The sequence below is a fragment of the Poecile atricapillus genome, chromosome 1 (genome assembly GCF_030490865.1).
Source record: "Poecile atricapillus isolate bPoeAtr1 chromosome 1, bPoeAtr1.hap1, whole genome shotgun sequence".
NCBI classification, from domain to species: Eukaryota; Metazoa; Chordata; class Aves; order Passeriformes; family Paridae; genus Poecile; species Poecile atricapillus.
In genome coordinates this window covers 33,660,422-33,680,245 of record NC_081249.1, presented here as the reverse complement: position 1 = coordinate 33,680,245, position 19,824 = coordinate 33,660,422, and the positions used below count along the sequence as shown (strand labels likewise).

General features: G+C 38.9%; 1 protein-coding gene across 3 annotated transcripts in view; it reads right to left on the bottom strand.

The window, feature by feature from the left end:
• LOC131574862 (cohesin subunit SA-2-like) overlaps positions 1 to 19,824 on the bottom strand; it is a 58,125-nt gene that overhangs the window by 24,388 nt on the left and 13,913 nt on the right. For all 3 annotated transcript variants that reach the window (XM_058829677.1, XM_058829678.1, XM_058829680.1), the window contains exons 8-15: positions 19,537 to 19,741; positions 18,307 to 18,458; positions 16,970 to 17,043; positions 16,416 to 16,539; positions 12,353 to 12,451; positions 10,213 to 10,292; positions 2,664 to 2,771; positions 680 to 788 (exon numbers count right to left, since the gene is read on the bottom strand). In XM_058829677.1, coding sequence (XP_058685660.1) covers positions 680 to 788; positions 2,664 to 2,771; positions 10,213 to 10,292; positions 12,353 to 12,451; positions 16,416 to 16,539; positions 16,970 to 17,043; positions 18,307 to 18,458; positions 19,537 to 19,741 — 951 coding nt within the window. The remainder of the gene's footprint in view (positions 1 to 679; positions 789 to 2,663; positions 2,772 to 10,212; positions 10,293 to 12,352; positions 12,452 to 16,415; positions 16,540 to 16,969; positions 17,044 to 18,306; positions 18,459 to 19,536; positions 19,742 to 19,824) is intronic.

The following is a 19,824-nucleotide window of genomic DNA, read 5'->3' as shown; positions in this document are numbered from 1 at the left end:
TAATCTCTGAAACGAAATTCTGTATTGTTTTATATTGCCAATCATAACAGCCAAAAATCCAGGACTAGAAACAAGTCATCTATCCAATTCTTTGCAGAAAGATTCAAAACTGCTATGCCTGAGACACTTTGGCCAGATAGAGGCACCACTGCAAAAGCTAAACCATGAATTGTTTATCAGCACTTAAGGTGATAAAAGTCTCAATAAAACTACAGTTTTTGGTAGGCATGGAGCCATGGTACAGCAACCCACATCTGCCTCCAGAAAGACATGGACACATTGCAAAAATCCCTCATTTGGTCTTTTCAGATTGTTTCCAGAAACTGCCTCAGCACTGATTCTCTCCATTAGCACACTTATTACTAAATTAGTTTTAGTACAACAGAATAGAAATGGCTTCATTAAAAACTTAACCTAGTGTCGTGGTTTCAAGCTAGTAATAAAAACTTATTTATTGGTCAAGAAGAAAAACTCCCATCAGTCACCAGTAGCTTCAACTTCCCTTTTTTTTTAACTCGGTTTTAAAGGTGAAGCTAACCTACGACACCTAGAGAGTAAAAACATTTCAAACACCATACATTTCAGAGCTCACCAACAGAAATTGCTTTCAAAAGCAGAAGATAATTGATTTAATATGCAACACTGGATTTAAAAGGCTTACTGCAGGGGCTGTTCTCACCTCACTCTCCAGGAAAAAGTGTATTAATCTTTTCAGTTGGTCAGTGCTCGCCCCAAACTTTTCTCCTCCTTTGGGCTGAACTTCTTTATCTCCCTCACGACTCAGCAGCCTGCCAAAAGAAAAGCACATCAGTCCAGTTCTGCCACATTCTCCTTCCTCTTACCAATGTAACACTAATTCTGTCAAGATCACGAGGATTGTATTTCTCTTTCTTAAGTGTCTACTCATTTACCCCAAATCTCATTGGACTTTTTTATAAGATGAAAGGAAAAGAGATTGTTTTCCATTATGAGAAATACGCTATCCCTGTGGATGCAGAGACTATTTCTGACAGTTTCACCTGGTACCCTGCCACCTTTCTGGATGATGGATGCAGATTCCACAGGACTGATCATACAACAAGGTAGGCATTTGCTTGTGCTTGAAGAGTCTTGCTCTAGGCCAAATTTAAACCTTAACAACACAGCAGAGATATTACTACACAACCACTGTTCACATCACAGTGCATCTTGGAACTGCAGCTTCTTAAGGAAAGCACAGTATCTTGTAATTATAAGAGGCAATTAATGTCACAAATACAGTGGGAAATCTGTTCTTCCTCTTCTGTCTCAAATATGAAGCACAGTAAGAGACTTCCATTTCCCCCTTCATCCAAAATTACTCTACCATGCACAAAAAGTGCTAATCCCAAGAAAAATACAGGAAGGCCATCCCTGCAGATTAATGGAAGGCCCCAACAGCTTGGATTTAGGAGCTGGACCACACTACTAAATGTCAGCAAAAGCTTGTGCATTCAGGAAGAGCTTCTGCTGGTACAATTTACGCCAGCTAAGTAACCTAAGTTAAAACATGGAGGAGATTTTGTGCAAGCCAAGAAGAAGGGGCAGCAGGGGTGGAAAGCATAAGCATTTATACTGAAACTCAGCCGTATAACCAGGGAAAGAAGCATGTATTTCTTATCACACCAAAACGAACATTCTACACTGGAAAAAGTGCTGGAGAGAGGCCCTGGGCAAACAAGAACAAGGATGAGATTTACAGGGTCAAGGTGTCCACAAGGCACTGGCAAGCTGGGTAGAAAAAGTGAAGTTATCAGGGCAATCACTTTGGTAGCAAAACGAGGCAGAGTTCTGAGAGGAGACACATCTAATTTATGAGAGCATACTAGGACCAACACAAAAGACAAACTCTAGCAGATGTAGTAGCAGACTCATCAAAACAGAAATTTCTCTTAATTTGTCTTTCTGTTGGACTTAGCTCCACAAATTCCAGAATGCCAACATTTCAGTTAGACGGGAAAATACAATTTGGAGGAGATTCTATATGCGTGGAAACACAATTATTATTTCTGAATGTTTCCCCACAAAATCCGTGCCTAAATATTTTTATCTTCATTCCTTTTTGTAAGTCAAGATTATTTCTTTCAGCCACAGAGATTGTCTCTTCCCTTTTTAGCATGCCAACTCCGTTCAACTTCATGCAACCATTGTTATAAGAAGCCCATTTATTAGCTACTCCTGTATTTCATTAACCTGACAGCAAATTGGGAGGGCTTTTTAATCTGCTGCATCTCTCATTATTCAAAGCCTTTACAATGTATAAGGCAACTTCCAAAGGGAGAAGAAGGCCGTTTTTGTGATTAATCACCAAACTATGAAAACCCAGCAGATGCCAGGTGACAGATTAGCTGGTAAGAAGTAAAGTAATAGGAAAAGAAAGTAGAGAGAAAGAGGGCATGTTCTCAACATGGCATTGGCACTTCATACTCCCTATGTTAGTCTTGCAACTTTTCTCCCACCTATTGTTTCAGGCCTGTGCAGGAAAACATGCAATTACCCCCAGACAGCACTTCTCTTCTGATTCACCAGAATAAAGATGGCACACACTTTCAGCAGAAAAATTAATGCTTAATGTCCCCCTTAAATAAATCCACCTTCATTCCAAAACAAATGAGAATATGCAAGAAGTAGGCAGGCAGAGATACCTTTTATAAAGGAATTCCCCAGCTGCTACTGCAAGTGGACGGTGAGTGGTATAAACAAACTGGTATAACATTTCACAGTCTTCAGCTGATAACACATCCTCACAGTTCCTAGGCAAAAATAACAACGGAAGTTATAGTCCAGGTTTATCTGCAAAGAATAGTATGAATGCTATGTCCAGCTTTTACTAGACTTGATTCTCCATAACTGTGCAACTTGTTTATACAGCTATGTGTAAATTTTTGTAGGGCATTTCTAAAAATGCTCTCAAACAAAATTGGCAGCATTCTTTTACTCACTGTGTAGAGAAACAGAGGTCTGTGTAAGCCATGACAAATCAGGCTCACTGCATAAACACAAACATTAATTTAAAGTATAATTACAGTTGATCAGTGATCACGGTAAAAAGAGCAATAGTAATAAAACAGGAAAGTCATGCCTTTACTTTATGCTTAGATGTTCACCAAAGAAGATAATAAACAAGAAACCTTAATTCTGCAGTACAAATTATTTTTAAAGTTATTTATTCCAGTATTTAAAAACCAATATTCTATTACACTAGAGTCCCACATAAAAAGAAATCAAAACACATTCTTGATGGCACATTTATGGCTGTGACCTCTCTGCACAAACACACTCAAAGTCATGCCTTTTTTCATTCAGCTACACATCTTGATGACACCACATGCCAACTAGTAAATGTAGAACACTTTCTGAGAGGTAGAAATGGTATTCATATGAAAGATTTACAAAAAAGAAACTAAAGCGTCAAGGTTGAATAACCCAACAAAGAGATACCAGAACAGTGAAGTCCAAAGCAAGAATTACAGTTTCCAAATACCTGTTTCTTACTGCCACAAAAATGTCACTGGACTAGGCTACTTCAGAGAATGAAAGAGCAACATATGAGATCCTTACACTTACTACACCCAGGTGAGAGGAAAGGGTTTTTACTGATCAGTGCATTCAATCCTCAAGTAGGAACACTTTAAAATCATCTACAGCTGTGGTCCAACACCCTCTCTGCAACTGAGGATTCATGCTATTCTCTTGCTAAGAGTGATGTCCCAAAAACATCAGCAGTCCTTCCTATGCTTGCCCATTTGTCTCCAACCCATCACATCCTTTAGCATCCTCACAAGTCACAGAGCCCCAAAATATCCTCCAATCTGACTGAAAAAGAAGTGAGCTCACATTAGGTGAGAACATCACTGGGGCATCCATTAAAAAGGTCTTTAAATAAAAGTGCTAATGGTATGTCTCCAAAAGTGACGTACTAGTCTCACAGGATAATGTGAAATAAAAGCTGCCTTACATACTTAAGGCAGGTTTTGGTGGACTCTTTAAACATGCAATTACCTTGAGCATATATTTGCAGTAATAGAACACATAAGAAGTGTAAAGGAATACATATCAAGAAATCAGCATAAAGGAAAATATTTACGCCTCTCATTTTACTATCTACAGAACTGGGAAAGTAGAGTAAAGATGTGTTTATTGGTTAAACAGTAAAAAAATGAAAGAAGTAAAATGGTTTTATGGTACATTAGAGTATATGAATAAGCAGTGGTGTATCCCATGAGGCCATGAATGATCAAATTTATTAAACTTCTACAAGTTTAACAAGTGAGAGTAAAACAAAGAATGACAACAAAGAGCACTTACAGGAATAAAAAGACATGATATAATAAGTATTAAAAGGCTATGGGGGTTTACAGTAAAAAAACTAGCAGTCTGACAAAGTTTCTTTCATTCTTTTTAATGTCGATCTATTATTCAGTTCTTTTAAAGCATTGGTTTCCATGAAGATATCTTTGTCATTTTTTCTCCATACATATTTTTTTCAAAATTAGTGGACAACTTGGAATATAAGAAATTTCACAAACATACGGTGATCTAGACTGAACCAATACAGAATCACAGAGCACTGAGGATGGTCAGCACCTCTGCAGATCATCTGGTCCAATGCCCTGCTCACAAGAGGATCAGCTACAGCACATCAATGTGTCCAATCTATGAAGTCAAAGACTTTACAAAATCTCTGGCAATGTGTTCCAGTATTGGATCACTCTCACAGTGAAAAACCTCTTTCTTATCCTTAAATGGAATCTCCTGTATGAACATGACAGTCAAATGCACACAATTTTTAATATTTTTTTTCTTTATATTTCAGGTTTACTCTCTTTAGCACATTTATAGAAATAATGAAATACCTGAATGTTTCTATTTTAAAATAGTTCCTTGATTAAATTGTCAGATAGCTTGAAGAGCTCAGCAGCACCTATCTCTCTGGCTAGAAATTAAGGACTTTCCACTACTAATGAAACTACTTTTCCATAGGTATTTTCTATCCTTAGGAAAGAACCTGGGGATCCTGGTGGACACCAAGTTGAACATGAGCCACTAAGCCAACCAACCAAGGGTTCTCTTGCTGAAAAGAAGGTGGATGGTATTGCAATCTGCAGTACGTGTTAGCAGCAGATTTGGGGAGGTGATTCCCTCCCCTCTACACAGCACTGGTGAAGCCACACCTGGAGTGCTGGGCTGGGCTCCCCTGTACAAGAGACATACTGGGGAGAGACCAAGGAAGGGTCACAAAGATGATCTGGGGATCATCTCTCCTGCAACGGGAGCATCTCTCCTTTGAGGACTGTTCAGCCTGGAGGAAAGAAGGTTCAGAGGGATCTTAGCAATGTGTGCAAGTACCTGGTGGTGGGAGTAATAAGACAGAGACAGGCTTCCTGATGCCCAGGACCAGAAGCAACTGGCACGAACTGAAACACAGAAGGCTCCTTCTGAACATCAGGAAACATGTTTTCACTGTGAGGGTGACAGAGCTCTGGCACAGACTGCCAAGGGAGGCTGTGTAGTCTCCATTGCTGGCGACACTCAAAAGCCATATGGATGCAGTCCTAGGCAATGTGCTCTACGTGGCTCTTCTTGAGTAGGGATTTGGACCAGATAACCCTTCTAATTTCAGCCATTCTGCGATTTCCAAAATCTCAACCTCCCTGTTTCTAACTTTGTCTTCTAAGTTGGGTTGGGTTGGGAATTTACCCGTTACATTAATCTAGTGCACTGTTATTTCCTCCCTCCTTGAGAGATGAGTAGGTGAGATGCTGCTCCAGCTGCACATGAAGCACCCCTAAACAGCAGAGAAGCAAAGGAAGGGAGAATAATCCATTTTCTTTGTAGCACAAGCTGACAGATATTCCTGACACTATTGGAGCACCTGATCTTTTGTTTCTTCCTTTCTCAAGTGGGAGAGAATACCTGTGTGTACTACTACTACAATTACTGTTCAACCACTACTGTCTGAGCCATAACTCCCTCTGAAATGAGTGCTCAGGTGTTTTACCTTGCCTTTACCTGCAAGCAGCAGCACTGGACTACACTTACTACCACCAGCACTACCACACTAAACAGGTGCCTTTCTTTTTTACATCTATAGGGCAGTCATCAACCACACAAAGAATACTTCAAATATAGCAGTAATACTGCTGCAAATTTACAGCCATCAGCGTGCCAAGCAACAGATAAAGGTTAAGCCAGAAGTGCCTGCCAGTGTTTAGATGCCTAAAAATAAACAGGCATGGCCTTCCACATACCAATCTCATGACATACCATTTTCTCTGCACTTCAGTGTGAACATGTCACAAAGAAGAAACTGGGACATTCTAGAGGGAGATCACAGACCCATTTTGTTCTGCATATGGCACCAGTTGAAAGATTTCTTATTTTGCTTTTTGCTTCATTTGTTGCATGCAAGAGGTATGACTGCTGTTGCTGCTTGACTTGGGTCTGTGGTGTTGCTCATACCAAGGATAACCACCAAAACCACGAGAGTAAAATAAAAACACACCTGATGCGCTTCACAGAGTTTTACACTAGTCTTTGTTTTTAGTGGCTGTGCAGGGTAAGATCTCGTACACATTATGGTGATGACAACCCAAGGTACAGCATCTCAATCAAAAAAGAATCTGTTCACTTTGCATTTAAAATTAAGTCAAGTTAAACAGATGCATTATAAAAGCAGTATTTGTGCACAGAGCACTATCAACCAAAAAAAAATTATATGTTTAAAGTATTCTAATGTCTGCAATAAAAAATTTAAGTACAAAAAATCATGTACTACTAAACTGTTCTGTAATCTCACTCTAGCTCCTCTGCTCTCTTTGCAGTATTTCAACACACACCTTGGTGATCAGCAAAATGACAATATGGTTGCCACTGAAATGTAACAATAGTCCTTTCCCACCCAATGGGAAATTACACAGTACAATGGGATTAGCATGTTGCAATACACTGTGATTATGCTGTGGCAGACCGATTTTCTGTGTTTAAAACTCAGTTTAATTTCCAGTTACATTTGACTAAAGTAAATCAAAACCATTTTCCGCTGGGCTATTTACATATTCAAGCTAATTGTAGATTTGTGCCCCTACCCAGACCACCTGTAACCTTTCCCCATGCACCTACTGCAGCTACCTAATTACTTTTGCTGCTCTTCCAAAATCCCTCTATGCTTTTAGGTAGTTAAGCACACAAAAATTAACAGAATTGTCTATCAGTAGGCACACCAAACTAATTTGCCTCCTAAAAGGCAATGTTTTTTTTACCTTGGTCTCTCACTGTCACTCATGTTTTCTCCTTCTTTATTTCCTTCCTAGTTCTATTCCCTGTCAGAACCTTTGCAACATTAATGCTAACAATTATGCATAATTCAGTACCATTAATAATTTCTATTATGCTAAGCCTCATAGGCTCATTTCCACTTCAGGATCACATCATGCTGTGTAAAAACAGAAATCTACTAGCCCAAAGACTACCATTCAATAGAGACAACAGGCAACAAACAAGAAGGAAAAAAAATCTCAGCTCACAGAGATACACAAGAAGAAAATACAAATATGGATTTGAAAAAAACTAAGTATAGTTTTTTATATAGTTAACTAGTATATGAATAGCAAGAGAGTTCTGAATTAGCACTGGGATGTTTTTTTTTAATAATGTAACACATATAAGTGAATTGAAAAGATCAGTGTTTTCACTGCCTCTCTTGCTATCAAGAGAGAGAATGTAAAGGCACAGCAACTTTATGGGACAGTAGTACACAGAGTAACCAGTAACATACATGGAGCACACCTCTGCTGCCACTGTAAAATATCACAAAAATGGCCAATTAGAAACAAGGTCTTGCTGCTATGCTCACCCAAAAGACAACTGTGGAAATCAGTCAAAGAAAGTTACTGACATAATATACTTTTCCCAAGAAAAATTACCCAATGGAGTAATTGGAAGAAAGAAAGCTATTTCTGGCCGTACCTCTTGAAGACTCATGACATAACAAAATATGTATTACAAGATTAGAGACATGTTCTGAAGGTCAATATCTCACCAGTGAAGACTATAATATTTTTTTTAAAAATTAATTACTCCAGATCAACTACAGGGAATTCAGATTGAGATTCTTGCCACTAGCTTTAAAAATAGAAACTTGACCTGAAAGGTCTTTCATATCTCACTAAAAATGCAAGTTGGACCACTTGAATTCAGTTCCCAAATCTGCAGATGACGAGAATTAGTCACTCAAAGAGAAGACAGCATGACAAAAGTAGTAAAAATTTTATTATACCAATGCATACTAGTAGTCATGCCACTTACACAAGCTACTCTTATCAAAGAGAAGAGCTGTTGTTGAATTTGCTTGAGTTCCCAGCTCACACTTTCACCACTCCAATAATTAAGCCAAATCAGCAGGGCTCGGAGCAGCTGGGGTAGGACAGTGGAAGAAAGTGGACGAAAGCAAGATGGCTATGCAACAGATGAGCAAAAAGAAAGAAAATAATGTATTTGCTAGGTCTCTATTTAGCTTAATTAAAAATAATTTCATAATGTATTAATTTTGCTTATGAAAATTGCATCTTATGATGGAAAAATATAATTCATAAAACTTTAGAAGGCATTTATTCATACTAGAAACCATATTTAAGCAAAATTCAGAAAAAAATTTCTTCAGGGAAGAAGAAACACTGATCAAACTTTCATAACTGCAGCTTGCATTAATGAGAACATGATCCCTTATAATAAAGCCAGCGATGATAAACAGCTGCAGTGCCAATATAGCTCTTGTTAATTCAGATACGGAACAAGTGCAGCCATAACTGGTGTATGGAATCTTTGTACTTCAACAATGGTGAGCTGCTCCTCCTAGCACAGGGACATGTTATCCATGGACACAGCATTGTGTTTTGTTCCAACAGCTAGGCACCATGGGGAACCAAGAGATGTAGAAAAGGACATTGTGAACACAGGAACAATATAACCCTGGCTACTACTAGTGAGGCCCCAACAATGGCACTACCCTCAGAAGAGGGTGCAGTGCTCACAGCATTGTATCCTGTTCTGATATGCCTCTTGAAGGAGGCCTGGAAAAATGCCATTCACACCAGTGGAATGTGAAGTGAGACAGGAGACTATAAAGCAGCACCCCAATATACAAATGTATTTGAAACTAAATGTAAATATCTACAGCACCATATTAGTTGGACCACTAAGGTCTACATGCTCCTCTAGCAATGACTAATATTTCTGGCTTAAATAGAAGAGCAAATCCCACAAGGTTGTTGGATAATGTGTCATGCTGTACATGGAAATAAGCATCTACATCACCAAAATTCAACTTACACTCTCAGAGGAGACACTGAGTCCTAACATCTCAACTGTATTAACAATGGAATACAGTGAAGTTTTTATTCCCATTTTGCTTTAAATACAAGGGACAGAAAATTTATTCTACACATATTTTGCAAATAAAGACACTTTAAAATAAATATGCTGCTCAAGGATATATCAGAATAAGATTTATATACTTCTGTAATACTAAATCTAATTCTTCCCCACATTTCCAGCTTGCCATTATCCTACCAAATCTATGGCTGGCAGGTAAATTTCCCAAGAAAACAACTCTTTTGTTAGTTTTCCACCTCAGCAAAATCACACACTGGCTGATTTCCTGTCAGTCAGTCTGCTATGGGCTCAAAGGCTACCAGATTCTCTGCCCTGGAGCCAAGAATCTGAAAGTCCAAATTCTAGCAACAGTCTCAAAGCTCAAGGCTTGCTGCATCAGGTGCAGAGACAGGGAAGATGGCAGAACTCCATGGTCCACCAAGCTCCTGATCAAGGCCTGGCAATCCTGGGATGGAAGATGGGCTGGGGACCCCATCTTCAGTGGGAACTTCCCCCAAAACAGTCAAATCCTCTTTTTGAGAAGAGCCAAAATTAAAGAAGATGGAATTTCCTTTCAGAGGGAAATGTAAAGATATAAAAATGTAATTTTCAGATTGAATCTCAGCACAAGGGTTTTCTTAACATTGGCATTTTCCCACAGAAAGAAAATGTCATGTCTTGAGCAGCTTTAACTGTAACTCATATCCTGCCAGAAGCAACTGTTTCCCAACAAGTAACTGATTACAGGAAGATTCATCAGGTTTGTGCCTGGATCTTGTTGCCATTAAAACAATACAGTAAATTAAAAAAGAAATTATTTACTGTGACATAAGCATCAAGAGTTTCATGGCTTGAACTGCTACTTCATGGTCCTTGTCCAGAGGCATGGACACAATTCGATCCTAATGGATGTAAAATGACAATAAAAAGATGTAACATGGTTTGTTCTCAATAAACATGTATTTTTGCTACAGCTAGATCATCTACACTAGTACAGCAGAGATTTATTTTTATTTCAGCAGCTATTTCCTAAGAGACATAAGGCAACTTGATTACTACCAAGGAGCTCCCCAGCCCCTGAAAATTAACAGCATGTTAATTTTTTAACTGAATTAATCATGCAGTAATATGATATTTTTTATACATGTAATGTATGCGTTCACAAGAAATTAAGTACACACTACAAATTAAAAGTGACTGACAGCTTGTTTCTAAGATGTTACTACTGGCACTTCAGTATGGTAAATGAAGGTAAGCCTCAAATTACAAGCATTATCTAATCAGTTTCTCCCATCAACAGTAAGGTGCCTTCACCTACACATTACAGAAGTCAGTGCCTTGCTGAAAAGACAGTTAGACTTGAAGTCATAAAGATGCCCCATGGCATAGCAGCAATATTGCTGACCTCCAAAATTAATAATATTGTAACATTGTACACATGCAAACAGCTCAGAAAAACGGAAAACTTTCCATCCAAAGAAACCAGGAACTTGCACACCTCAGTGTAGCCTGTATCTTTAAGATATATTACACCTTTAGACTTGCTTGATTTGGGACTAACAGTTTCCCCATTAACATATGGTTTCTAAATTTCTACATTCACTTTCCTTTCCACCCTCCTTTTTCTCACAATCCAGCTGGAAGGTGTCTAAATCCACGAATCCTGAATTTGAACATTCAAAGGTAACAGAGAGAGCGTACGTAACTCCTGTTTGCAGGAAACGGATTGATGGTTATATGATTACACTCCCCATCACTAAGAAAGTACAATTTAAACTTTAAGACTGGTATTTTGTGTGCAGCTGTTTGGATTTCTTTTGTTTAGGGGGGAAGAAGTTGTTTTTGGGTGGGTGTTTTTTGACTGCGGGATGGAGTTTGCAATAATCCATTTATACTGCATCCTCCACACAGGAAGATTGTAGTACAAACAGCCTGGAGCTATCCCATCAGTCTTTATTGAATACCAATCCTATGTTTGGTTACACAGCTTACAGCAGACAGAAAGATAAGGGACTACCACATAGTCATTTAAAACAGGGTCAATCTTAGATAGCTGAGTTTAATTGTGAATAATTTACTACTAAGATGCCAGTATTAATCTATTTGGGGTTCTTTGAGGATATATGATAGGGATTTTTCACTATTAGCAACTGTTTTGATGCACAGATAGGCCCTGCACCTTTTGCAGAAAGACCATGGATTGCCACCACATCCAGACATTGAATCATGTCCTGATTCACAGGGACTGATTCAACAGTTACATCATCTTGAGCTTTCTTATTCAAATACTGAGAAGGTGCAACCCTGCTAGGGTAAGAGTAGCTGACAAAATCCTTAGCAAGGCCAGGGTTAAAAAAAGTAAAGGGCTTACTCCTTTAATGATATATGGGATATTGGAGTATGATAAAGGCAGAGTACAGGGTCAGTGAATCCACAAAATAAGCTCTCAAAACGACAGTGTATCACCTGATTTATTCAGAAAGGAGATAAGGGATCCCTCTTCAAGACTCATACCGACATGGTAGATCATGGTAGATCTAGAAAGAGCCATTCCCACATCATGCTTGATGTGGATGTGTGATACATAGACAACCAGTCCACTACAAGGTTAACCCATTATCAGGGGCAGCAGAAAGAGGATCTTTAGCATATGAAATTCTTTGTGATCTGCCAAAGATCCTGTAAAAAAACCTGGGCCAATCTGAATAAATGGTAGAGATAACTGACTACAGTGCATGCTAACACCAATTTGTGTGAGCTGAAGCAAAATGGAAGAGTTCATGGGAACAGGGGGAAACATCCCTTCAAAACATCTTCATCTATTCAGTCAACAAGGCTGTTTCTGCAGGAGTCTAAGTTCCTCTCAGTCATCAGAGTGGGGAGATCAGCTCTCATCTAAACATCAGGCCCTGTGTATACACCCAACCTAAACTTAAAAAGCAGCAAACAGTAATTTATTTACCTTGAATTTGTTAGTAAAGAGATCCATTCTGGAAACAAGTTCTTTTCTGCTATAAATTCCCTGCAGTCCCAGAAGACACTTCAACCGCACCTCAGCTTGCTGCAAGACAAAGAGAAATTGGCTAACAGTAAAACACATGTATCTTTGTTAGTCACTATCAGCATTTATATCATGTAGATAAGAGTTCTTTGGGGGTGCCTACAACAGACTATCCAAATGCTGCTTCGTCTTCTTTATTAGTGACATCAGTACCAGTTTGTTTGTGTGTACACACACTCATCCTTCTCTCACACACACAGAGGAAGCTCACAGTGAGCCAAACTTAAAGGTAACATCAAAGTTTGTGTTAGGCTCCCCTAAGAGTCAAAGAAACTCTTACAGACCTCACAGTTAATAAAAGCAACAGAATGTAAAAGGTACAGGGATTTTGCTATTCATCTGTTAAAGACACAAAGACAAGAGTATGGATGACCTACTTAGTACAACCAGCACTCTCCCATACATCAGACTTTGCTTGCATCTTGTCAACAGCTGACTGGGACAATTGTTAAATACAGACAGGGAGTCCAAGAAATTATTTCTCTAGACTCCCAGAGGAAGAAGCACAACTTAAAAATGCACTTAAAGTGGCTTATCATTGTGGATTCTTACAGAGTTAAGCATCATGCCTTCTCCCTACTTTCATTTTACACTAGAATATGGTATTTTAAGTATTCTAGGAAAAGAATTGCTTTGGATTCAGCCTAATTAGCTAATTTAGGCAAAACATATTTATCCATACAAGGTGTTATTTCATACTATTAGTACTGCTGCTTCACAGATGCCTCAAAAAGAAGTCTTTTCCTTAGACAGCTTTTCAATTATCTCATGCATATTGTTACATCCTTCAAAGGACAAAGCTTTAAATGCATTAGGAAAGCGATTTTGATGATTCAACATAGAAAAATCATTTGTTCTGTAAATTTATAATTCTAAGCATATCAACCAGAGACACTAAGATGAACTGCATGCTTTGAATCAGTCTCTTCATATTTCCTTCTCAATTCCTCTTGCTAACAATAGCAGTAAGAATAAACATGGAAATCCAAGAAAGGAGACCTCCTACACATAGGCTATCCATTGCTACAAGTTCCTGTTCACCTGCTTAGATGGAAAGCCAAGGATGATCCCCCGTGGCAGGCTTTGACTAACAGTCAAAGACAGCTTTTTGTTAGAAATCTAAAATTAAAGATCAACAGGTAACAATGTACACTGCTCTCCAACCTGCCCATGACACCAGCAGTACTTAATCTACACTGCACTTTAATTTTAAAGTCTCTGTGGAAGAGACTGTTGCCCACATCTGCTGCTGCCTGCCACCACAAGGGCTGCACAGCACACAACTCACTCACTCACAGACAGTCCCAAGGTGGCACCCACCACTGCACTCTGGCACAAACTCAGCTCAGCCAACGTTCTGCAAAACTGGCTCCAGCTGCCCCTGGTTCTTTTTCACAACACTCTGGTTGCGACTAGGGACTGAATTTGTGTGTGGGGAAAGGGACAGCAGTGTGCACTGGTTTGCTGAATGGTCATGTAGCTCTTGGCACATGCCTGGCAATGTCATTTGTCAGTCGGGTGGAGTCAAGTGTAGGCCTGCAGACAAAGTGTAACACAATAAAGTGTACCATCACCCTTCTGAGATATCCTGTCCCCACCCAAAAGCTCTTAGTCACAATCCCATTGACATATATTTAAGTGCTGAGAAAATTAGTAGATAGAAACAAATAACTACTTCTATGACTACTTCTGTCTGACACTTTCCTATGTTTTCATCTGTATTTTCTCCTGCTCAACCACCTCCCCTTTTCTAAATTCAACATTCCCCATTATTTTGGAAGGATGTGAAGTAGTGTTGAATGATCAAGAATATCTTACTACATTCAGGTTCTTCCAACAGCAGCATCAGCAAACACAAATACCCAGCCACCAACTCCCCTCATCAGAACTACCATTGTAATCTTGACAAAAAACCTGCCTGTTTGGTCCTTCAAAGCTGTGACAGAGTGAAGGGGAATTATATAAGCACATTTTCAGGATGCTCTGAACACATACACTGTCCCTCAGCTGTATCATAGCATATTTTGATCCTGACCTGATGACAGAAAACATCAGTGAAGTGGTGGGCAGCTCTAGTGACCTCAGAGAGCTCTGCACAGGCTCCAGCGCTGCTTGAGCACATTCAATTATGAGATTTCAGCCCCACCACTATCACAGAGATGGGGCTGTTCAACAAACCTTACAAATACAGGCTGAGACCTGGATGGTTTGATAGGACAGGACTGCTGGGTCAACACTCCCCAGATTATGAACTGGGAAGGTCTACTTCTGAGTTACTCCTGGATAGCAAAGACAACCCAACTGTCCTTTGAGGCAAAACAATTTTAAAAACTGCTCTCCTTCCCTAGCCCCCCAAAAGAATCTGTGACAGTATATAAAAACACTGCAGTCCCTGTCAGTGCTCTCATTTTGAAATCGGGCAATTTGACAGTGACTGCAAATCACAAAGCACAGCCAGGACTGCAGCCACCAGCAGTGACACACTATCAGGTCTCAGCCAAACGTAGAATATGTAAGACACCTACTGTATCTCAGTCTGCTTGCATCTGCATTGCTTTCAGATATAAAAAGCCTTAGTAAAAAACAACTATTTCCAGTTTCCAGTAAATGGCACTGGGTGAGCTGTGTGCATTAATCAGAGACATCAGCTGCTAATCTTTACTGTAGAGTACTGCAAATGAAAACACATCATCTAAAAAAAAAAAAAATACTTTTTCTTCTGAGAATTCTCCAAACTGAACATGTACTAAAAAGATATTGCGATCAGACAAAATTTATGCGGGAACAAACGACACAGTTCTTGATAGATGTGTCTCCCTGAAAGCCCCAGTGCCCCCTTCCGAGGGACGGCAGCAGGCGGGGATGCAGGAGCCCGGCGCGCCCCCTCCCGGCCGCCCGGCGGAGTACAACCTGACTCACACTAACGGCGCCCGCAGCTAACACAAATCCCGGGATGTTTCGGGATGGACACAGGAGTTACAGACACCTTCAAAGGAGGCCTGCAGAAGTATAGCGTGTCGATTTCGCTAATTAGCCGTTCCCAATAAATATTCATATCCCCCTGAAGTCTCTCAGGCGTTTTCGAAGCAAGAAAAAAAGCGTATTTCCACAGAAGCACAGAACGGGTCAGGTTGGAAAGCACCACAGCACATCATCTGGTCCAACCTCCCTGCCCAAGCAGGGTCATCCCAGCACAGGGGTGCGTCCAGACAGTTCTGAATATCTCCAGTGAGGGAGACTCCACAACCTCTCTGGGCAATGTCCTCTAGAGAACAGTCACCCACACAGTAAAGAATTTATTTCTCATGTTCCAGTGCAACTTCCTGGGTATCAGTTTTTGCCCATTGCCTCTTGTTCTACTGCTTGGTGTTTTGGACTTACTGACTTCTTTTGGGTTTTTTTTGCTTGTTTGTTTTGGTGGTATTTGGAGGAATTTAAAAGTGCCTCTACTCAAAAGAAAAAACAAACTATAAGGAAAAGGTAAAAACCCTTTGAGAAATGGCTGGACTTCCGGTAAATATATTCTGTATCTGTCTAACTCCAGATGCAAAATGCAACATTGAAGACTATTCTACTACAGGCTATATTTATTTGTTTAGTTTTTATAAATCTAAACAAAATTTTAAATGTCCATCAAGCCTAAAAGCAGAATTTCACTCAACATTTAACTCTCTCAAAGGATATAAGCCATTCTATAGTTCAGGAATAACTGCCAATTCAATGACATATAAATACAACTGCACATACAGGAATTCACACAGAACTGGAAAAAACCTTCTCTATTATTTAGTGTTAAAATGGCTTTTAAAATAAAACCTGAAAGAGGGAAGAAAGTAAATTCTTTTTGTACCACTACAGACTTAAGCATCTACTCTCAAGAATTTAAGTGCTAGGATTCTCTAAAAAAAAATTTAAACAAAAAACCTAATGTACTGCCCAAGTGAAAAAAAATTTTAAACTTTACCTTATCGTACAGCATCCATCCAACATACTTTAAGTAGCTATCATTCAAAAAAGCATCTGGGTATGTTTTAATCCAGCTGCCAATTTCTTCAATGCAAGTTGCTCTGATCTCAGGGATTACATCACTGTGAAATTATAAAATTAATAATATTAATGCATTAAAAATTATTTTTAAACCAAATTATATTATTTGCAATATTTTTATGTTCTGGAATTTCAAAAGCATGTATAATTCAAAATATTCCAAGTATCTTCACATTAATATTGTAAGCTATTAATCAATACTTAGATCACTTTTAGGCACAAATTATTTTGCAATTCTGGATATCTTTTCATTCACAAATGCACTGCTCTACAGCCAGCAGGAAGAACGGAAAGAACACACTCTAGAGGTCCTTTTGGAAGCCTGGATTCTTAAAAATAATTTAACTGCTACACTTTTCTTGACACCATCAGTGCCTCCAGGACGTTTAACTTGATTCTCGTATCTGTACAATCTGAGCAAGAGTTTCTGGGGAATGCAGATACACGTCACAGCTTCATTTTCACTCTTACCGGTAACGGTTTAGAAATGTCCCTTTGAAAATAGCATTCATCATGTTCTGTATCTCTAGAAGCTTATACTCATACTGAAAAACAAAGAGAACTGAATGTTAATATTGGTCCCACAACTCACTACACGTGAAAAATTTGCATCAGGGCCCATGGAATACTACTGTGATGCAAACTTCTGGTGTTTACACATAGTACCAATGCAAAATGAGTGGTCTGTATCTGCACTAGCAACTGGCCTTTTTTGTGGCTACATCCTCAGGAAAGGTTTATTGGATACCAACTGGATACCTTGGAAAACAAGGTAGTTGTTTGATACACTGAGTCTTGATCTATCAGAAATCACACAGAAAGATACAGCACAACTATTAAGCAATCCTCACATACAGATCCAAATTCTCTTTTCATGTACTTGAACAGAGATGGAAAAAAGGCAGACAAATGAATTTTCAAAATACATAATGAGCATATTAAAAAACTGAATCCTGAAAATATAGGTAGGAATTTCTGAAAATCCAAGTCACCTAATAAAAATATTCTCTCATCAGCAGCATCAGGAAGGCTGACGAGTTTGGGTTTTCCCTCCAGCACACCCACTTCCTCTGTCTTTCCTAGAAGATCAGATTTACAATGATACTAAAATATTCTGTCACACACAAACACTCCTCCCCACAAAAAGGGTATTGTCTCTGTAACAGAGAAGCCCACAGACATCTAAAACGCAGAACAGAGATAAGTGATTCTAAGGTCAGGAGACAAGGAACTACACTTGATGTTCATTCATCAAGTCACCTTCTCCCTCAATCCAGAGTTATTTTTTACAGTTATAGCTCTGCCTCTGGGAGTTGAAAAGGAGCTGTCTTTGAGCAAGGAAGAAACAATAGAAACTGAAAAGTAAAAATTATGGACATCCCTGAAGTTCAAACCATTTTTTTAATGCATTAGTTTACACAGAGATGACACTTAGCCTGTGTCCTTTTTGATTCATTGCTAAAATTTGGGCATATAATTTGTACAAACATATACAAAACTGCACTCCCACAATACCAGAGCTACTGAGACAATTAAATCTGTGTGTAAATCCGTATTTGTGTGAAGACTAAGGGCTAATGATGCCAATTTAGAAAAGCAAGCAGTAGGAAAGACATCACAGATTAACAGTACATAGGGCAGTTACTACCTCAGTCATTTTTGTACCACTTAATCCAGGCAGTCACACCTGCTGTGGACCATGCATTAGATAAATGTATAAACCTCAAAGAACTGCAGGGACCCAAAAGCAAACGGCCAGCAATCCTTTTACACTTTCACAAATCTCCCATATAAGACACTTCCCTAACCTCTTTCCTTTTTCTCTCTAGCTGATCAAGTCTGTAACTGGTCCTCTTGCCACTTATCCTCTTCTTCTCCACCTCATACAACCTTTGAGCATTGTGCTTGTTGACGTCAAGGTTCAGATGGACGCTTACAACTGCCGTCAGAAGTTTCATTGCTGAAAAAGAAACAAACCCAGCACAATTAGCTTAGCTCAGAGATATTCAGCATAAATATATTCACCACTTTACCACAAAAAGGATATGGTTAGCCAAATCCAGTTTATATCGAAAATATGAACAATACTAGATTATATAGTAATTTGTTTTAAAACACAGTGTTTATTTTAAAGGCAAACAATAATCAAAAAGGGAAAATTAACTTCTATTTCTGGTGATTTACAACTTTTGGTCAGAGTTCTGGTCAGAGAAGTAATTTACTGGGCAACTTTCTTTTAAGTTTATGTAGTTCTGACTTTTCTGCAAAAGAATCTAGAATTGTGGAACAGCTGACTGTTGGCAATCAAGGAAAAAAAATTTGAAAAAACAGTGAAGCTGGCTCAGAAATGGCTGAGAATCTTAGTATACTGCTGGAATGGATAAAAATTCACATTCCTCTAAGGATTGCTGGATGGTTTGAACAGATTTCAAGTCAGTTTTTTGAGCCCTCAAAGTAAACAGCATACTTTAGAATAAATTATACTTTAAGTGCTCTTTGCATGGCAAAGAGGGTATTTACTGGCTTTAGGGGAAAAAGTAGTAGCTTCCGTATCACCACACTGCATGAAACAAAAATATGTAACAAGTAACATTCTTTCCAACAGAGACCATAAGAATAGCAGTTCTCCAAAGAAAGCTTCTTAAGGTGAAATATCTACTGCAACCTTACCACATTGGTTAGTGGAGGGAGATAAACAACCAAATAGAAAACTGTGAAAAATCAGTTACTGAAAAATACAATACTCAGAACAGCAAAATTCTGAAGTCAGTCATGTCAGGCCTTAAAGAAGATTTCTTTAAAAAGAAAAAATTGTTTGATCTATCATATCTAAAGCATTCAAATTCATATTCAATTCAGATACACGTGGGAACATACAGTTTATATTATAGACATTTATATAACATACACTAGGAGGAAAGTACTCTCAGTGCATAACAGAACTGCTCCAGTAAACAGTTTTTCAATTTAGAGCAGTTTTGTTAGTACACAAGTCAATAAAACTCAGCACCTCTATGCAACTCTGCAAGTGATTTTACCTGCCAAAGTGCTTGTGTGCCTGAATGCTCTGACCATGGAATCTGCTAAACCTGTAAGCAGCGAGATGATGGTGTCCATCAAGTAGTTATCATACAGGATGCTGCACTGGCACTGCTGGACAAGCACCGCAATGAATTCACAGAAATTGGCTTTGAACTTCTTCCAATAGGGTCCTGTTCTGATCAAAGGATAGTCCTCATTGTCCTGCAAAAGAAAGACAAGTTAAGAGAAAACACACTAATTAGTTCTGCTTTTGCATTTGCATCTCTCCCACTGAACATCCAAGA